This window comes from Brugia malayi (assembly GCF_000002995.4).
Source record: "Brugia malayi strain FR3 genome assembly, contig: Bm_v4_Chr1_scaffold_001, whole genome shotgun sequence".
Lineage (NCBI taxonomy): Eukaryota > Metazoa > Nematoda > Chromadorea > Rhabditida > Onchocercidae > Brugia > Brugia malayi.
Genome location: NW_025062475.1, coordinates 11,453,918 through 11,474,936, shown reverse-complemented (window position 1 = coordinate 11,474,936; position 21,019 = coordinate 11,453,918). Strand labels below are relative to the sequence as shown.

At 32.8% G+C, this 21,019-nt stretch overlaps 4 protein-coding genes across 6 annotated transcripts; 1 reads left to right on the top strand and 3 right to left on the bottom strand.

The window, feature by feature from the left end:
• Positions 1–81: 81 nt before the first annotated feature.
• On the top strand, positions 82–3,187 carry Bm7011 (Zinc finger, C2H2 type family protein; the record flags this gene model as incomplete). Its single annotated transcript, XM_001895578.2, has 10 exons — positions 82–187; positions 642–759; positions 958–1,035; positions 1,254–1,324; positions 1,477–1,540; positions 2,014–2,220; positions 2,302–2,399; positions 2,467–2,570; positions 2,795–2,935; positions 3,008–3,187. 10 exons carry the CDS (start codon positions 82–84, stop codon positions 3,185–3,187), a joined length of 1,167 nt encoding a protein of 388 aa, XP_001895613.1.
• Positions 3,188–3,501: 314 nt separating this feature from the next.
• Bma-xpb-1 (helicase, putative) lies at positions 3,502–8,986 on the bottom strand (the record flags this gene model as incomplete). Of its 2 annotated transcripts, XM_001895579.2 has the most annotated exons (15): positions 3,502–3,630; positions 3,936–4,094; positions 4,211–4,279; positions 4,339–4,503; positions 4,702–4,857; positions 5,327–5,470; positions 5,591–5,793; positions 5,950–6,154; positions 6,350–6,536; positions 6,640–6,776; positions 6,895–7,080; positions 7,363–7,521; positions 7,762–7,917; positions 8,297–8,505; positions 8,854–8,986. In XM_001895579.2, the coding sequence occupies 15 exons, from the start codon at positions 8,984–8,986 to the stop codon at positions 3,502–3,504; spliced, it is 2,397 nt and encodes a 798-aa protein (XP_001895614.2). The 2 variants fall into 2 exon arrangements, with proteins under 2 accessions (XP_001895614.2, XP_042933449.1); XM_043077515.1 differs by lacking the exon at positions 8,854–8,986 and having other exon boundaries at positions 8,297–8,419.
• Positions 8,987–9,516: 530 nt separating this feature from the next.
• On the bottom strand, positions 9,517–10,686 carry Bm2408 (GTP-binding/GTP1/OBG domain containing protein; the record flags this gene model as incomplete). Its single annotated transcript, XM_001895580.2, has 1 exon — positions 9,517–10,686. One exon carries the CDS (start codon positions 10,684–10,686, stop codon positions 9,517–9,519), a length of 1,170 nt encoding a protein of 389 aa, XP_001895615.2.
• Positions 10,687–11,951: 1,265 nt separating this feature from the next.
• On the bottom strand, positions 11,952–19,830 carry Bma-panl-2 (CG8232-PA, putative; the record flags this gene model as incomplete). Of its 2 annotated transcripts, XM_043077513.1 has the most annotated exons (24): positions 11,952–12,103; positions 12,354–12,408; positions 12,707–12,919; positions 13,134–13,261; positions 13,337–13,472; positions 13,544–13,657; positions 13,768–13,885; positions 14,236–14,354; positions 14,514–14,713; positions 14,821–14,962; positions 15,102–15,230; positions 15,628–15,759; positions 16,050–16,213; positions 16,451–16,599; positions 16,717–16,844; positions 17,064–17,140; positions 17,361–17,496; positions 17,660–17,807; positions 17,989–18,107; positions 18,293–18,370; positions 18,512–18,638; positions 18,899–19,068; positions 19,388–19,522; positions 19,759–19,830. In XM_043077513.1, 24 exons carry the CDS (start codon positions 19,828–19,830, stop codon positions 11,952–11,954), a joined length of 3,141 nt encoding a protein of 1,046 aa, XP_042933447.1. The 2 variants fall into 2 exon arrangements, with proteins under 2 accessions (XP_042933447.1, XP_042933448.1); XM_043077514.1 differs by lacking the exons at positions 11,952–12,103; positions 12,354–12,408; positions 12,707–12,919; ... (17 more) ...; positions 18,512–18,638; positions 18,899–19,068 and having other exon boundaries at positions 19,370–19,522; positions 19,759–19,824.
• Positions 19,831–21,019: the final 1,189 nt, after the last annotated feature.

Below are 21,019 nucleotides of genomic sequence, written 5' to 3'. Positions count from 1 at the left end.
AAACCTTAGATCAAAAAAGCTGAAGTTCTTAAGATGCTAGTATTTAAATTCATAACTCAGCGTTTTATTTTTTGCAGAGATATGGCTTTAGCACTGTTAAGTGTCAACATTTGTCAGTTCAGTGGCTGCGGACTTAACTTTGGAAACCTCCATGATTTGCTTCAGCACATCGAGGAGACACATATCCGTAATTTATTTTGTTTTATTTTTTTTTTTTAACCTAATTAAAACTAGTATCATGGGGTTTTTTTTTAGTTTTAAAAATATGAGTCTGTCATCTTTTGCTCACAAATCTTCTAGTTGTCCTATCTGATCCGGTTTCTATTCCGTTGTAGTGAAAGAAAAGAATTAGTAAAGCAGGCATTAAAACCATTAGGACAATAAATTTATCCCCCTACTTGAATGTTGGGTAAAACTTCTTAATTAAAATAGGAAGGTAAGCTTTTAACTTCCAGCTTTATCGGAGTGAAGAAGGGCTGAATAATAGCATGCTGTATGTATACTTGAATAGAGCGAAGTAATAGTGAATGTTTGTTAAAAAAGTAATATTGACATGCAATTACTGGTATAATGCAGATAATGAATGAATACATATTTGATCTTGACTCGTAGACTTTGAATTTCATTAGTTATAATTGCAGCTATAATCGAGGATGAAATGAAGAAGAAAGAAGAAAATGCTAAAAACTCTTCTCTGGACGATGATCCTTCGAAAGCTGCGGCATTAACCGCTGTTTTTCCAATAAGCACAATTTGCAAGTAAGCTCTGTGTTCAAGTTTCAAAAATATTTTGCCATTAGTCGACTGAATTAGATGTGCTTGTTTTGTGAAGTTTTATGATTAAGCATTATCTCCTGAAACCTGTGTTTAATTCAAAAATAGATTTGTCTGTCTTTAATGAAAGGATTAAAAATAAGATAGAAATGTTTTTGAAAAATCCTAATTTATTATTTTCAGGTTATTTTCAAAACTTCCTCCTCATAAAGCAGTTCCGATTAATCCCGAACCTGTGAAGCTTGCGATTGGCCACTACAGGTTGTAATTTCAACTATTAAACTTTGATAATATCTCCACTGCCAGAAATTGCAGCACTTTCCAGTGAAAGTTGTCTTAGATCTTATCCTGAAGTGTGCTTCACTTTGGATTTACCACTTGCTTGCGCCATCGACGATGATCGTATTTCTTTCGTGAATTATTTCTTTTTTAACATTAAATACAAATGATACTTTTAGACCAGTTCCGTGGTTTTCCAGGAAAAAAACATTAGCGTCTGCAGTTGTCGGTGCGAATGTTTTTGGACAAGCTGGAGACAAATCACGTTTTGGTAGCTTTCTAAATTCTAATTTGTTGTTTATGTTGTCAGTTGTTACTTTATTTATTATAGAAATGATCCTGTGAGCACTAATGTTGAAAATTAGGAATAAGAGTCAGAAAATTGAAATGGTTTTATTTTCGAAGCTATTCCTACCTTTTCAGATCAACATGATGAAGAATCAAATGATTTATACAGAAACGAGGACTGTGATGACTATGAGCAGGGGTGAGATTTAATAAAAATTCATATTATCTTGTAGTCTCATAAGAAGCATTTTGTGGAAGGGTCCGAAAACCCTGTAATATTTTTTTGAAGTCAGTAAAGGGTACCTTCTTTGGCTACCAGAATTTTAATCTACTTTGCTAAGATGTAAATAACTTATAAATGACATCACAGAGCGTAGATGTTAAGACCCAAAAGATGGTAAACTAGAGAATGAAACCAAAGGAAGTTATGGTAAAGATCCGAAGCGATTTTGAAGTGCAGATCGATCATTTGACTTTGATTTAGAAGTGAAAGACTAATCGAACTATTTTTCTGAAGGTTCCCTTAGGATAGCTGGAGTACGTAATAAAGTAGTTATATTCACTCAAACAGTTATATTCCGTCCCTATTTGAATTTTTCTTCGAATTTCTTCATTTATCAAGTATTAAGTTGTTTAAGTTTCGTGTTATTGCATTTCATTTCAAACAAATAGCACGGATGAAAGGCGACACAAATGTCCAGTTGAAGGATGCAACAAACGATACAAGAATCTGCAAGGAGCACGTTATCATGCGCGTCAAGTACATGGCTATAGTGAGGATAACGGCACCAATAATGCAGTATCGTTTGACTTGACTGCTGTGGTGCCTGGACAAGTTGCGCCACTGATTCAGTCCGGTACACCTAGTAAATATGCAAAGTTTGTTATTTTTTTGAGAAAGAAAATATAATTGATTAATGATTGATTTTAACAAACTTAATCTTAAACTATTATTTGTAGTTTGCGTCCTTACAAATGTAGTCAATGTTCGAAGCGTTACAAAACTACTGTTGGATTAAATAACCATGTGCAACAGTCACATCAACGTATTAATAATGGTAAACTGTTTTTCCACTGAATCATTAGTTTGTAACTCCTCAATTAATTAAAATGATGAAGTTGTAGCTGGAAATCCTGCTATGTCAACAAATTTAGTACCGGTTTCGCCCTCAGCTGTCTCAATTTCAACAACACATAATAACGTTGCATCACCGGCGGCTTCCACTTATGTACATCTTTGAACTTCTTATTGAGCATACCTATAGTTCAGAATGATTCAGGTGTACCAAGTCAGTTCGCGTTGTTTTGCAGTTTTCAGCTCCAGATTGATGAAATTGATGTTCTATGTATAATGCAATGAATAACGCTGTATGTAAAGGCAGGAAAGAAAAACATAGCATAAGCCATTTTTTCTGCTTCCGTAAAGAAATCATGCAAAACTGATTAATTATAGGTGACTCCTGAAGGTGATGAACATGTAGCGGCACCATCGGGTTATTTGACATCGACAGTTCAAAATGCAACGCAAGTTCGAATTAACACACAGCCTTTGCCGTCTCTTGCACCAGTTACTGGACAGCAATACCAGCAGCAGGTACGTTGTGCTACTTAACTAGTACTGCTTTTAATTTTTCTTTCTTGAATTCAATTTAGGTTCAAACTTCAGATGTCTCATCCTACTAATGTAACAAAGCTTGTGTCGACAGTTAATGGTATGATGACGAGGAATATGAATGCTCTGTCATCATATGGTCCACCAACAAGTGAATCGCTGAATCCAGTCATATCTCGACCGGATACGCCACAGGTCACTGATTTTTGTGTTCAAATGAATAAAAGGCACTAAAACAAAAAAAGGTCTCTGGTACATTTCATTTTGAAATATACCACCATCCTGACACTTGAAAGGTTCCTATCCTCGCCTTAACATCAACAACATTTCATATGCAAAACAGTATTTTAGTAACGCAAAAATTTTGTCTAGATTACGTCAAATGCAAAAATTTGAAATAAAATTCATATTTTAGAAACCAAATCAAGCCGGATACAACAAATAGGACATCAACAACGTTTCATTTGTTTTATTCGCTGTTATTCTTTCGGCAATATAGTTGGAATATGTATAAAATCATTATGTACACATGAACAATATTAATAAAATTATTTAAACGCTCGAAACCTTCGGAATAATGGATGTCTATCTTCATCTTTGACAGTTCTTGTCTTCTGCGTATAGGAAATAGAGTTGCTTCCAGAGAATGATGAAAACGAGCCTTCTTTTCTCGTTGTCTGCAAAATAAACTAATATTTGCGAGCAAGTGGTGAAAAACATAACAAACGCCAAAGTGAAGATAACAATCTGAAACAAAAGAAGTGACGTGGCTTTTTGTATTTTTGGGCTTATGACTAATACTGCAAGAATCTTGAAAACAGAACCAGTCACGAGAATTAGTAGAGAAATTAAATCCAACTTATAGTCGAATAGTGATAGACATGAAGAGACATGCACATTAATAGCTTATATAAAACAAAAACTTTTCTAACTTTTACAAGTATGAACTCGGATTCAAGAAGTATATCAAGAATGCACTTACTTTCATTTCTTTTGAACCATCTACATTTTCTTCTTTAATATCCTCCTCTTCAGCATCTGCATCCGAAGCGGCTAGTACCTGCTGCAGTAATTGGAGTTGAGATTCTTTTGTGGCCAATTTCAAGGTTTCTTTTTCCATTCCCGGTAGTCGGTTTACGACCTATTTAAAATATATAAAGATTTTTTTTTTCACAAGTAATGAATGGAAACTTTTGGTCTTTTTTTTTTTGTCCTTAAAATAATTTCATTCGACATAACCGACATGACGATACAAACCTTATAAGCGTAACCCTGATTCACTAGGAAACGTTGTCGTTTGCGTGAGTAACTCATTTCAACAGTATCCTGAAAAAACATAGTAGAACACAGACACACAAAAAATTAGAAAAGATTAAAAATGTTACCTGCGAAACCAATGAATAGAAGAATGCATTGAATCCATCGCCTGAATTTTTCTTGGCTCGCAATATGCGTCCTAATCGCTGTGCTTCTTGTCTTCTAGAACCGCCTTGTGCGGAAATTTGGATCAAAACATTTGCTTCAGGCAGATCGAAAGATGTGTCTGCAACCTGCAAGAGCATAAAATTCGGTCGGGCACGTGAATTTACTCATTTGTAGTTATAGTGATACAACTGTTAAATATTGTTGCTATCCAAGTATCATTTCATTTCATTTCTTCGTTATCTTCGTTATCAGATTTTCTTGTCATTTCGAACTATGGAATTGGCTTTTAAATTCTAATATCAATTGAATTATTTCGAGCAAACCTTTGATACGAAAATTGTGTTCACTTTCGGATTATACTGGAAATTTTGCAAGATTTTCATACGTTCATTCTGTCCTGTTTCACCATATAAGAATGGTTTGTCCATCTCTATGGCATATTTCTTCAACGCGAATACATTGTCAGAAAAGACGATGATCTTAAATTTGGAATAAATTACTACGAATAAGTAATAACAACTGACTAATTTATTCCGATAGAAAAGAGAAGGTTGGACGACTAAATCCAGCAACCGACGGTTCTCTAAAACAGAATTTGAAGAAGTATTCCAGAAGTAAATTAATTTCCAAGATTGTTGCAACGGTAATTATCCGATACCTAGATGGGCATTCCCTTCTTATTATTTATTCTTCAAGATTTATTACTGTGATGCCGTGGTGTTTACTTCAGCCGCTTAAATGTTTGCTACTTTTCTCAAATCTTCACACAAAAAATACACAGTGAATTGAACCTAACTTTACAGCGACGATGTAGACGAACATCGATACTTGTATCTTGAATTTTCTTTTCCGGCAAATTGCTTTCTTAGATATTGCACTATTTTACATACATTAACAGTTACTGCTGATTTTTATATTCAAAAAAAGAACAAAAGCTACAGCCCTTACCTTGTCATTACGCCGCTCATGATACTTAATAAGGAACTGACATATGCGAAATTTATTGGGATTCATTACAGCTAGCAAAAGACGGCGCCCAATTTGAGCACGCAAATAGTACGAATAAAATTCGGCACTCATAGGACACCAAACCTAGAAGAAAACTCGACAAGCATATCATGTTACTATGTTTAATAAAAACTAATCTTAAATAAAGAAACATTAGGGATTATCCCGTTGATCCTAATATTACATTTCTTTAAAAAACTTTACCTCAGCACACTGTACTTTTGCAATTTGTCCCGCTTTTTCAAGTTCCATCCAATTTGCTTCATATAATTTTGGACCAATCAAGAAATTTAAATCCGTAATTTTATCATCTTCACGAACCAATGTAGCTGTTAATCCTAACTTACAATGTGCTCGAACAATTGTTAATACTCGTCGAAACATTTTAGCTGGTATTGTATGTACCTCTGCAAATTATTGTAATCAAAGTCTATATGCATATATAAAAAAGTAATCTTTATGGAATGTTGAAGAATGAAAGCTCGAACTTCTATCGAATTATGTACAAAATATATTCATCATTCACGTATCTATATATTCCGAACTAGAAAAAAGATATATACCATCTAGCAAGACAAGTCCCCATTCACGGCTTTCAATATATTTCATAGCTTCTTCGGCTGCGTATGTTCTTTTTCCAGTATATGCAACCATGGAATAAGTACTTATGCATACAATTGGCTTATTAGCATTTGAACCAGATGGTACTGGGTCACGTGCCTCACGCGTAAACCGAATCAGTTGGTCGTCTCGAATTGTTGACCAGAGCTGAGCATTTGAAAAAAGGAATTCTTTTCAAAAAATCTTTCAAAAGGTTCTTGTTTGTTTAGAAAAGTTTTGTTAAAAATTGTTCGTGAAAAAATCTTTTGAAAACACCATAAAATGACTTTAATGGAAAATCATAAAAATATGGAAGATCTATAAGTTAAACAGAGAAAAATAATTAGTAATTGAAAAAGTCACCTTAAATTGTCCACGCCATTGCTCTACTGAAACGTTTGACGTCGCTAGCACCAAACACCGTTTATTGACTGTTGTAGCTGCAGTAACGCCCACTAACGTTTTACCAGCACCACAAGGGAGGACAATAACACCGGAACGTGCACGACTGTTACCAAACATTTTCCGTAAACTCTTTTCCTGATAGGGCCTGTCAATATGGTATCATTAGAATTTTGTAATATATGAACTTTTGTACGTTAATTTCACAAATTTCTCTTTTAATTACATTCTAAACTAATATACAGTAACACCTTAAATTAGTAGATGACTTCAGATCGATTCCAAGATTTTCATTGAAAGTATCATTGCGAAAATCATATTCCGCTAGCAATGGATATTCCAATTCGATGCAGCGTTTCTGTACAATTTCAATCGATTCTTGCTTGATCTTTAAAAAAATTTTCAATTGTCATTGAATTTAAAAGGATTCATTTCTAAGATAAGTACGTATAAGTTAAAATTTTTAATTTTTAATCTAAAAAAAAGAACCTTTTCATTCGACTTACTTCAAAAGTCAGCAGTTGAAGGTTTCTGATGGCTTCTTCATCCTCATCTTCATCATCACCGTCTAATTTACCATAATATGAATCGATATCCTCAGGCACATCACTTGACTTTTTGGCATCTTTTTCCTTTGCTTCTTGATGCTGATATTGGATTCCCGGAATTTGTATTTTTTCCATGTTTATGTTCTGCAGAATAACAAGTTCTGCTAGATCTTGGGAAAACAAGAAACAAATAGTTCATAATATTAAGAGAAGAAAAGTTCGAAGAACATCCATGAACTTAACGTATAAACTCTACTTATTTGTAACACTTCTGCTAAATTCTACATGTCTATGTAATTATATCTTTGAAAAAACCATGACAATAATGAGCTGTTTAAGATTCCGTCTTCCGTGTTATTTTATATTCCGGAAATCATTTAACAGAAGCCTTTCAGTTCGAGGTGTTTATCTTGCTTTAGAACTTACTGTTTGTGGTATTTCTGTTGCCGGTTTTTCTTCTATAAGGCATTGTTGGATTACTTTATCCTTCAATAAAGTTTGTATAACGTCAGAATGGCGCGATTCAATGAAATATCGATTGTATTTGAGCACCAACTTTACCTTTCCATAGCTAAGAGTACACATCTATAAATCAGGAAAATTATTTCGCAAGAATCCGTACAAAATCTTTCTATTTCTTGAAGCTGCATTATTTAAACTGAATAGCTGTAAAACCTTCGTTTCCTAAGCACATTTTCGGGAACATTTATTTGCTTTTTTGCACACAAAAAAGTTTTCAGTACGAAGTTATCTTAACTGGACTATTAACTGCCCTATTATTTTTAACTGATTAAATAAAACTAAAAAAAGCTAGTCAATTCTTACCTTAATAAATTCAATAATTCCCTTCGGTAAAGAAGATTTCGATAACCTCTCCAAATATTCAATAATATCACTGGTTTGCAAACCGATTGACACAGCAGCATATAGTGAATAAGCCGTAAGTTGATATTCATGAATAAATTCCGGTCTACAGACTGGCTAAAATAATGAGATTAAAGTTTGATTTGAATGAAGCATGGCGGACAATCTTACAACAATACGCTCAGTGAAATAAATAATACTACATAAACATGATACAGGCGCTGTATCACCCGAGAGAAATTTATTATCAAAATAAAATCAAATGATCTAGTCGTATTGATTTTGCTATTTAAGTAATGCGTTAACGTATTGATTTTGCTATTTAAGTAATGCGTTAACGAATTCAGCTGCTACATGAACTGCTGTTTGCTTAATATCTTAAATTTTTTTTTATTTTCTTCCCAAATATGTAAAGTGTAAATTTCGAAATTTGAAATATAAAGAAGTCAAAATATTAGATAAGTAGTAAACAATTATCGATAAAACAATAAGCAACCTCAGAAATAGCAATTAAGAAATCATGGGCATGCTTATACACAGGGCTGAATGATTCCAGGAAGATATGACCATCGGGAGCAACCCAAAGAGGACGTGATGCATGATCGGGTTTCAATTTCATTTCATGTCGGTAATCCTTCGCTCCAAAATCATCAGTACGTGTAACCGTAGTCTGTCCTTCCAAATTGTGACTAGCTGCTTTTGGTACTAAAAATAAATGAACTCAATAACAGAACAACCTTCCAAATAAGTATGAAAATAAGCAAGAAAGAATAGCAGATTTCGTAAAATTTTTACTGCAGACAGTCTAAAACCGGTATTAGGCGTAATTAAACACTTCAAATGACATGAGGCCAAATGCGATATTAGTAACTCTCAAATTCATAACTAAGATTGAAACGTTATAATTCTGCACCTGGAAAAATTGAAAACTTCATATTTTAATTATAAATGTATTTAATCTGGGATCACTAACGTATCGTTCCTAGAGCAATATGCAACATTTAAATCTTTCTCCATCAGCAAATATCTTCACAAAGAAAAAGAAAAAATAACCTGTAGTATCTTTATCGCTGGAAACACTTTTTTCACCTAAATTACTCGATTGAGAATTTTCATCAGCATTGAAATCGGCATTGTATTGCTCCCAGCGACCACGCTTACGCCGTTCACTTTTGCCGGGTGCCATCCACCTACTCTCAAACTACAAAAGGCAATTTATGTAATGGAATCAGAATTTTAATTTGAACAAAATATTAAAAAATTTAGTCCGGTTAAAATATTTATTGACCAAAATATTAAAGGAATTCAAATCCTTTTTACATGTATAATATTATGACGACTTATTTATTTTGCATTAAGACAATTTTTCAAATATTATTCGTATCACCAAGCACACACAAATACCCAAATGTATACATTTATGAAGAGTAATAAACAATAACATAATAAATAATAACGATAATATAATAAATAATAACAAATTCTGAATTTAGGATGCACTCAAAAATATTTGCATAAATCAAAACCCGTATTGAATCCGCAAGAAAAAGAAAAATATGAATGAATCTAAAATTTCGATTTGAACAATCGCTGGATTTTCTCTCCATCAGGAAATTTATTCCACTTAATTTAATAATCATTTGAAGAATTAAAGTTTCAGTAAGCATTGAAATATTGGAAACGGAAGCTATGGACAAATTAAGTAACGAGTAATAGTCAAGCAAGTACAGTTTTTTTAATGGAACCAATGTTTGGCACTGATAAAGGATGCAATCGTTTATAGAGAAATTTCAGCTGTTTTTTCAAATCACCTAACCGGCGATCCTTCGCTGCAATCGGTATTACTGCTTTTACAGATAATGGCTTGGTAGGTCGCATCTCTTCTGGTAATGCATCTGGCCAATTTTCCTTTTCCAGAATTGAAACCAATTCATTAGCTTTCTGTTCACCATTGGGTAAATCTATTTTGTTCAGAGTAATGATCGTCGGCTTCATCACTAAAGCTGGATCATATTTCTCTAACTCTATATTCAGAAGTGCAACAGTTTCCAGTGCATTACGATACGGATTATTTAAGGATAAGTCAAGTTTGAAACCAAGAACATCAACAACCATCAATAATATATCGCTGAATTCCAGATGCTTTAGAAATTCTCTACCTCTTCCACGATTCAGTGCTGCTCCTTCTAACAAACCTGGCAGATCAGCAATTGATAAACTAAATGAATCATCATCATCGTCTATTGATTCTAATTCCGATCCAAAGTTATTAATGTAACAAAGTTGAGGTTTCAATGTTGTAAATGGATAACAGGCTATTTTGATGTTTCTTTTTGGCACCAATGCCTTCATAACTGTTGATTTTCCTGCATTCGGGAAACCAATCAAACCGATATTTGGATGAAGCTTAAGGTGGAGATCGACGAAAAACCGCTCACCAGCCGTCGCTTGAAAGCAATTCTCGGCGCAACCACCATGACCACCTCGTGCTATCACGTAATTGAAGAATGGTCGTGAACAACGTGCTATCAACATTTTAGTTTCCGCATTTATTATATCGACACCTACAGGAACCTTGAGAATTTTTGGCCTTCCATTTATACCAATGAGTGAAGTCTGTGAAGAGTTCATACCACTTTGAGCTTGCACCTTCAATACACGATGTTTAGCATTCTTCAGCATCGCTTCAAAAGTCATCTTCGAATGTCCAACCATAATCACATCACCACCATTCCCTCCAACACCATTAAATCGTTGCAATCCTTGTCCTCCATTACCTGCACGTACGAAAAGTCGTAAACGATCACGGTTGATAACTCCTTCGTTAGAAATTGTTGAAGCATACAGTTTTTGCTGCAGTTTGATCATCTTAATCAATAGTCGCATTTCATTGGATGATAATTCTAAAAAAAAAAATGCGCTTTATTCAAATACATTTATTAGCTCGACCGTTTCTGATTTTCTTACAAAAAAAATTTGTTGAAAAACCAGAGTAAAAACTATCCAACAATAATTTCACGAAAATCGAATCAAACTCGCCTCTTTAAATATTTTACTTCGAGTGACATATGAGTTGGCAAAATTAAAAGATTATACCATTCAACTTCTTGGATATGACATGTATTAAATATCACAGAATCAAATCTCAACTAACCCAACTAAATTAAATTTACCGCAAACAACCAAAAGACTGTTATCTCATGATTAGATTAACTTGTGATTTTTAATGCACAAAGATCTCAAATTGATTCCACTCCCTCAAAAATCTTCTAGTGTAACTTCCTTAACGTTATGCTAGCGTACAAGTAGGCAACCTCTATAAGTTTAAAATAATTGAAAAATGAAGACATCCAGCGATGATATTAAGTGAAGTGGAACCTAGGCAGATTTGGAAAAAATAGAAAAATTTTGACAGCAAAAATACTGAAGAAATTAAATATTTAATTTCTTTTCGTTTTTTGCATATAAAATTTTCTCTTTCCGTTGAAAACCTGCACGATTTTTTGTTTCATGGAAACACTCATACATGTTTATTTAAATACTTTAAACCATCAGCGTCAGAAATATGATGGAAGTAACTTCATAATGAGAGAGAAAAAGCTTTACGGGAAAAATATTTTTACCAGATACGATATATATATATATATTTTTTTTTTAAAAAACATCAAACATAAATGAATAAGCAAACCAAAAAATTTGCAATATCTCATTTTGCAACATTTCAATGACAAAGTGCATTTGTTTTCTGGAAAAATTGTACATACGTTACATGAAGAGATAGGAAATATACAAGAAAAATACAAAAGAATTCGGGGGAAGGAAGAACAAATACAAGACTGAATTAAATGACTAATGGAAATAAAATTCCAAACAATATACTTTTCCAGGTTTAATATTTTTGGAACCGTTTCTTTTTTTGGATGATTTTTCTACTATAACATCCTACCTATCGCATAAAGAAATGATTGGAATAAATATTTTCTAAAAGAAAAATGTATTTAAAATATGAAATAAGTTGTGCATTTTTAAAATCCTTAACAAAACAACATCAAACTTTTGTTCTTGCTTATAATTACAAGAAATTCTAATTTTGACACATAAATCTGCAAATTTTCGTATACCTAAAAACATAATTTAAAAAATCGCTATATTTAAGAAATATTTGTCTCCAATGCATGGGTTAATACGGCAATATTGATATCTGCCTCATCGGCTTCCTTTAATTCATTGAATTTTGTGTACAATCGAAGAGACAAGCGAGCAAGATCGATTGGATCGGTTTCTTCCTCATCAACTGACTCGCCTATATATTAGTGCTATTATTTCATTATACTGCCTCAAAAAAAAAAAACTGTTATAAATAACACAACCGACCTTTCTATCGTTTAGCTTTATTTTTTATAAGAATTTCCGAACAAAAATTTCTTGACTCTAAAACTTTTAAAATGATTAAAATTAAAAACTAAAAAACTACTGATTTAAAATGATCAAAATTAGAACAGAGAAAAGCTTGCCGAAGAAGTGCTGTGCTAAAGCATTTAATGAAAGCGAACGCTTGAACAATGGACGGTAAAGCAACACAATGTCTTTTACCTGTTCTTCCGATACCTACAATTTTATATAAATATATTAAACAACAAACAAACGCATAACTTAAACGCAAAAATTATGTAATAAATACTACATAATCAGCTAATTTAAAAAATATTGAGTAGAAATAGATATCGAAAGAATAGAAGATGGTAATAAAGAATTACGAATTAGTGAAATCGAGCACCATGTATTTAATTTAAAGGATAGCTTCTTCGATCAGTGAAGCAATAAATTTAAAAAAGATTGAGTAGAACAGATATCAATAAGATATCATCTTGGATACTTTAAAAAAATAAATGTGTAAAATATTTACGTGGATATTTAGCATTTCAAATAAGTGCTCAATTTTGTATCCAATGATTGTTATTTTTTCTTGAATCAGGTATAGAAGTTTCAAAGACACTCTCTTCAGCGTCTGCGAGTTATCCATATCACTCTTTATTCCTGGTTCCTTGATAACACTACTAATAAAACAACTGCCATCTTCGTCAACTGCAGAAACTTCAGATACTCTCTTTTCGCCAGCCTAAAAATTAGGATTTGTAATGAATCCATCATATATTGCACAAAATCATTCAGCATGCAGTCTACACACTTCCTAATAATGCTATGACCTTATTTAAAATAATGGAATTCATAATTTACTATTGAAATGTACTGTTAATTCACTGGTAAAGTTATTAATACAGTAACCTTAAGGTTGCATTAAATTAAACAGTGAAACGTGTTATAGGTAGTACCTCGCTGATTGCATATTTCGCATAGATCGCAACTTTACTTCCTCTTTCTGGTATTTTAATTTTGTTTGAATCCAGATCATTCCAGAATACAGACCGTGGGATTATAGCACGACTTTCATTTTTGGCAGCTGGAATTGATAGGAATGAGAAATCATTCGTTTCTTTTTGAACAGTTAAAATAAGGCCTCGAAAAAATCGATTACCTTCTTTACCACCATTTTCTCTGTCTTGCACATAATATAAGATAGCCGGTAATTTCCAGCAAGCATGTAGACGCAATGCTTCATTTTCTGAGATTCGTGTAACAGACCAACTGTTAAACAATATCCAGCAAGAATCCTTCAAGGCAAAAATATATAAACAAAAAAGAACAGAAAAAAACGAGCTAAAAAAACAAAACTATTATTTACCTGCTTTGATCTGATCGCAGTGACCAAATGTTCCTCAGTTTGCGTTTCTTCATCTTCATTGATGATAAATATGGCTGCTACCAGATGAAAGGATGTACTATTTTCCATCTTATTCTAAATTTGAAAGGTGTAAAACTCACAAATAAAAATTGTGGAAACTAATAGTAAGCTAAATCAGAACTAAAGACATTCAACTTTTTTAAATGACTCAAAAATCTCGTTACTTCCGAAACCGTGCAAATACCATCCGTTATTTTGATATGTACTGAATTCGGTATATAATGAGGACATTCGTAATATGTGGTAGTGCCTTCAGTCGTTAGTACATTCGTTTCACATTTACTGGAATGAATTTGAGGTTAGCGAAAGTCAGCTGTTCATAATGATTTCTGATCCTAATGCAGCACTTCTAAAATATGAAAGCACATAAGAGAATAACTATTCCAGTTTCCAATAAATTTTTGCGTTCGAATCTGCCATTTTAACCACATCTTCGAATGTCAGCTGAGTGATCATCATTTAAAATTCGTGAAACACGTGACTAATATAAATACCTTACAATTATCAATTTAATGTTGTTCACGAATGAACAGTAATGCATAAAATTTAGTAAATTCATTCTGCCTTGTCTTTAATTCCATCTTGCTAAGGAAAAAGAAAAAATCCAGTTTGAGTCATATACTAAAATAAACCTGTCATCATTATGAAGATACCGACAGTTTGGATTTCTGCATTCAGTACCATATCTACATAATTTTACTTTGTGTTCTGTTACTGAATTTGGCGCCGTCACCGATCGACTTTCAAATGCCTGAACAACAAAAAAATATTCAAAACTCATACCTTTACATATACAATTTCAGTTTTGTCAGCAGCAAATTATATTCATCATCTTGAATATTTTAAATGACATTATATACCTAATAAAACTTAATGTATTTCATCAATAGGTAAAATTGGAAGAAAGAACTTGAATGTGAGAAATCCAAAATGCTTGTTCTGTTTCTGTACTGGCTGTCATATCCAAAGCGAGAATGTTCGGCAGTAAACGCACACGACGTGTTGATGCGAACCGTGCTAACTTCCCGCATTTCTGGCAGATAGCTTCATTTTGTTCGGGACAGTTTAGGGTTTTTTCCAGCAACGTACAAAATCCAATTTTTTCATTACCTGGAAAAATTATTTCAAAATCATTACTTTGAATCTAAAATTTGAATTAAAAGCAGAGAAATTCAATAAAGAATGGAACAAAAACTTCAAAAGTATATCATCCTTACTTGTCGGGTATGCTAATGATATATAAAGTTGTGCGAGGGCTGACTGATAATGCTCGGAACACCGAATGCAATGATTATTTAAAGTAAACGAAATCTCCATTTCCTTGCGAAGCGCTACTCCAGCAGTAGTTTCAGAAAGTTCCTATTAATATGCAAAGAAAAGAAATCCTCTCTGAATTTATCTCAGTAATAGCATACTATTTATTTACATTATCTTTCTTATGATATATTTTATGCTTATATAAATTAAACTTAAATCATAAATGCCAAATCGTAGATACCTTATCCAATATTTTGCTGAAGACTTGCATAAATAAGCGAACTGTTTGCGCTAAACTTGCATTAGCAACTGCATCTGCCCATTTTTTACCGTCATCAATGGATCGAAAAGTCTTCATAAAGTTTTTCGCCTAGAAGTATGATAAGGAATATCAAATAACTCTGTCATTAGTATATAAGGAATATGGAATAATTACGTCATTACTAGAATTTTAGTTATTCCATACAATATGCTTATTTGTGACGACATCGAAAGCTTGTAGCCACCACAACAACTACACTGGTCATTAATCCACTAGCTATGCTGTTGAAATTAATGGCTCTACTTGCTTTGGCCGCATTAATAAGCAAGTAATGAATGCACGGATTTTTTAATAAAGTCTAGGATCACGTCTACTACGTAATCTTACCACGGCTATTACACGCATAGTTCATTCAAACTACAAATGATCAGTTTTCATTTTTTGTTTAAATATTTTCAAAATTTTTTTTTAAAATCCCACTCAGATTACTGAAAAAAGTTCATACCGATACCACACTCGACACTGGTCGATCTGTAAGTAACCGGAAGAGAAGATTCATTTCACATGAAATGCAGCTTTCCAGGTAGCAGAAATGCGAAAGAAAGACTGTTCTTACGTTCATCAGATGATACATTGCCTAAAACAAAGAAAAAAAAATAATTTCGGGAAAACGGTGTATTTTCCTTACAAATATGTTGCACTTGTAGTTTAAAAAGTGAATGATGGAAATTTATGAATTACTGGAATCCTTCTTAACGATGACTGGTAACAGTTTGAAATTAAGCCTTATGTATGCTTCTCTGCACTAGAAGGTTTCTTGAACATATCTATCGCAAGGATGGATAAATCGGAACATACAAAAATCAGAAAAATAAAATGTTTTGAAATAATCGTGAATTACAAAAATTACGAGCAAATATGAATTACAAGCAGAAGCATGCATGCGGGACTTGTTTCGACACTATTTTCTAAAGCGTTGAATTCTGTGCGATTATATCGCTTAAAATCAATTTCTTCAGCCTTAGAGGTTAACTTTCCTTCGGTACGCAAATAAAACTTCGGAATGTGAAGTATATCATCATTTTTCATTGCTGAAAAAAGAAAAAATTCTTGCCAAAACTTTAGAATATTTTTGAATAACCAAATGGCAATGCAGGAAAATAATATGGAAAAAAAAAATCTCTAAAAGCTGAGAAATCGAGTACTAGTGATAAGTGCTAGAGGAGTAATCACTTGGGGATATCAAAAAAAAAAAAAAAAGATTCCGTCACTACTATCAAAAATCCCTCGATATATTCAAGGCAGTAATATTTTAGAATCGAAACTACCATTTGAACATTTATCATGGGTAGAACTTGTATATGGACAAACGTTGAAGCCTCGCAGTGATGTACCAGCGCGAGGATTATGAGCATAACCAACAAACTGCACCATGCGCATTGAATCAATCACCTTTTCTGATATCGGATCTGGCTGTCTAAAACGGAAATGATCTTTATGTTTTCTCTCGACAAATTTCTTGGAGATATTATGTTCATCATAAGTTTAAGTTAGAAATTTCATAAAATTGTGCGAGAATACGAAGAAAATATACCTAAACCGTCTAATACATAACTGCTCAGGCCAATCTGAGGCATAGTGATCATCCACTGGAAACGGAAGAGGAAACACTCCATATGATGGCTCGGGATCGTCGATGTTAACTGGTGGATGAAAAGCAATCTAAAAAAGAATTTTTACTGCCTGAGAAAATCTCAAAAAAAAAAAAGAATTACCCACACAAGGTGCGCTGGCAGAGTAGAACTGGACGTCAAAAAAAAATAAATATGATCACCTTTTTAAAGAAGACTAGTCATCAGTTGCCTTGAATGCTTATGATTCCTAGAAATGTAGTTTGAAGGGAATATTCATTTACAAAGAGCATGTCAAAATTCTACTTACTGGATCTGGAAAATCTGTGCCCCATGAATTTTCATTAAAAATCGGTTCCATTCGATCCGAAAAGAGGTGTATCAAACCTGAACGTATATATGCAGCATTAGTTAGAGAAAGCAGAAATAGTGTTATTTTCTTGAATTATTTGACTTACGCTATCATTCCATTTTTCTCTTTTTTTTGTTTTTGTCAACAGCACTTTCTTTTTGTGAATATGAAAACAGTTTTCTTTATCTACATTCAACGTTGGTTCTAGAATTATCCAAATTTTATATTCAAAAAATTATTGAAAATCTGATTTACCTGTTTGATCACCAAAAGCGATACATTGTTTCGAAGTTGATACATCAAGAGATGTAATGGCGAAACCATTTGTATCTAACTGTATAGGCATCTGACTAGATTGCTCATTCAAATCCATTACAATCAATTCACCACTCTAAGAAAAATGGATATATCCTCTGTAGTGTTAATTTTTCGGCAATAATTTTATAGTGCTACGTACATTAGAACTGGGAAAAAATAACTGCAAAATATTTAATGACATCACTAATATTAATTACTATAAAAGTTCCACATTTAGAAAATGTATAAAAGCATACTTGAGAGCAAACCATAATCCGACCATCCGAATAAGATGGTAGAAATCTGCAATATGATGGTGCCATTGGTAAAGGTACCGGGGGCAAACTACGCAGTGTTCTTAGATCATAAATCATTATGAATCGATCACCTGCCATTTTACCCATTCTATAATAAAAACTGTGTATCAGAGTATATATCAATTTAATTAGCAGCGCACTGATTCCTTTCTGCACAGTAATACGAAAAATTACAATGGCAAATCATATGTGGTTCAAAGTTTTCTACCGATGACCAGATTCAAAAGAGTCAACGTCATTCTAATCTGATTAGTGAATGAATCACCAACCTTGGAGAGTAACCGCATGTGATTAGTTTATTGCCGCAAACATCAAAATCAGCTATTGATCCCTGATGAGCTTGCAAGGCATGGATTGCATCCACTGTTGTAAGGTGCCGGAGTGTTACCTAAAAAAATAATTTGCTTTCAGGAAACAATGATAAAGCAGCCAACAATATAATGTAGAGTGAAAGTACAACAACTTAGTGAATATTCGTGGATTGTTGGTACAATCAAAGAATATTTCATAATATTCCTCTCTATTAGAAAACAATACAAATAACAAAAGAAAAAAATGCCAGCTGAAACTTACGTTTCCCTCCGAGTCAGAACTAAATAAAAATTTTTGATTTGATCGCAAAGCCAAGCAATTTTTCTGTTTAACAGAAACCTGAAATTAACATTCCCATCAAACTTTTCAGAAAAAATTTAGTCATATTTCCACGATTAGACTTCTAGCGATCAGCTCACTTAGCCCAATTTATTTTTCATAATGAAATTCAGTGTTGAAATTAAAAAAAAAAAAACATACAATTCGTATTTCTTTTTGTGTTTCCACATCAAACTGTATGATTTGTTGCTGATTACCACCCAGCAGTAATTTATGTGGTACATCCGAAAGTCGATGCATACAGGTAAGATCAGTCATATGATCGGACCTATAAATCAATCCATATTTCTGCGCTATTTCTGCTAGACAATAAATTTATGTGACCAAAGAATTTTTCAAATGAATAACCTGAATATTCACAAGCCTATTCATATCATTAATAACAACATGACTGCAACGGCAATGAAGCTGACGAGTAACTTTAGAAGACTCGATATAAATTACTGCAACATCGGTTTTGTAAATAGCATTCAATAAGTTTCTGTGATTAAGGAATTCTTTAAACGAATAATTTAAATAAAAGCTTACATATGTGTAAATAACGAAATGCCTTGTCGACGGTTAGCTCTTAAACGCTTGGATGTTAGTGAGAAAATAACAGTTTCTGAAGCAAGCAAAGCACGAATGTTTGAATTAGTTGACGATAAAAATGCTGTGTACTTGTCAAGTTGTGCACCATAAAACGACACCACGCGTCCCTGAAAATCATGGAAATGCATAAAGTACTAAAATAGTTTAAATTCATCCACTACAAATTTTGTTTCATATCTTATGAATAACATTTTGATCAGCTTTACATTTCTGAACTGAACTGATTCAAAGCTTCATTGCTACTTTTCCCAACGATTGAAAGCAAACATGCCTTGAACATGAATGGAAGGCCTAATATTCATTATTTTAACGGGAATAGTTATTTTAAGAGTAATATCAAAGCAATCATGTTAAGGATGGTAACAGAATAAATTTAAATACAAAATCTGAGAATTTTCACAATCATTTTCAAAAAAAATCAATTACTGTATTATTGCCAGTCCAAAGAAGTTCCTGGTATGGATCAAATGTAAGTGCTGTAATGAAATGTGCAAGTGCTGCATTCTGTGATGTTGTTGACAGCAATGCGAATCCACCTTCTGGAATACGAGCTTCGTTATTCTGAAACAACAATTATTGGTAAAATTTAAGCACTCCCTTCAGTTTTTTTTTTTTTGAATGCTAAATTCTAAAAGTTTATGGAAAAATGATTCGCAAAGATCTAAACTTAATCTAAACTGTATGATAAATAGATTTAAATATTTTACTCTTAGCTCTTTATGAAATTTCACATTTTATGAACTTATGAAACGTAACATGAAGTTTTAAAATGTTTTAAATTGGTGTAAAACTCAAACCATTGATGTAAGACCATCCGCAGATATTAAGACATTTTCGCTATGTCCTGGTGATGAACCATACATTCGCATCTACTTTCAAATTTTCCCCCGTAAAATGGGTTAACCTATAAACAGCATTATTTCCGCCTTAACCTGATGCACTCCGTCGATCACTTATTTCACTGGCTAAACTGGGTAATTCAGTGCGAAGTTGTTTCAATAGCAATTTTGAGTGCGACAAATTTGCCTCTCTGTCATTTTTCACTCATGTCCTTAATCCTTTCACCCATTAGCAATCTCTACTGTCTCTTCTCTTGCAACAAACACTAAAATCTTAGCAATCATTGCTATCTCCATATTTCCAATGTTATATCTCACTTTTTCTCATTATCAAAACATTAAATGTTTTTCTGCTAATATCATTAACTTTTACTACTTCTCTTCCCTCTCCAACAAAAGTTAGTCTCAATCTCGACTGTCCTATTCTTCTCAAATCCTACTACTAGTGTCCCCGCTCCTCAAATCCCTCAAAATGATTTCAAACTATGCGAGACCTAATTTGTGGGTTCAGTGACAAGTAGCTAGGTAGTCTTATTTTGGCAATTCTCATTTTTCTTGAAAAGTTTCGATGCGGAATTGTCATATTAAGACGAATGTTTCCAGAAATTAATTGGTTGTCTCATCTGGTTATATTTTCATTTTCACTTCGTTTCTGTGCTTTTTTTTTATCAGTGATTTTGCATTTTCTATTCTAAAATTATATTTTATATCTTGACTTGTTTCTTCATTCTAATTGAAATATTTTGATTTTTATGTTCCATTCAAATCTTAATTATTTCAATTCAGTTAATTGATTTAATTCATCATTGAATCAAACGAGTTCAGTGCTTTGGAGAGCCTATATACATACATTCTCTTCTTTTAATCTCAATGGAAATGCTTTTTCCTTATTTTTATTTATTAATTTAATTTAATATTAACATCAAGTTAATATTGAAAGTATTTTTTTTTCTCTTCCTTATATTTTGCTTATTAAAGTGCTGAGCTAAGCATGGAAGAGAGTAAAGACCGACTAGTCTTAGTACGTTTTTTTTTTTTTAATGTCTAAATTTGATAAACATTGAAAACGATGATTACTGGTTGATCCTTAAAATAGAATGTTTATTTCATTTTAGCTATCTTGCTAGGATTTGAAATTTCAAGTTTGCCAGACACGTTTTGTAGCTTTTGAAATCGCTGTGATTTTATGTTTCAACTGTTTTCTGACTAAATTGTCGCA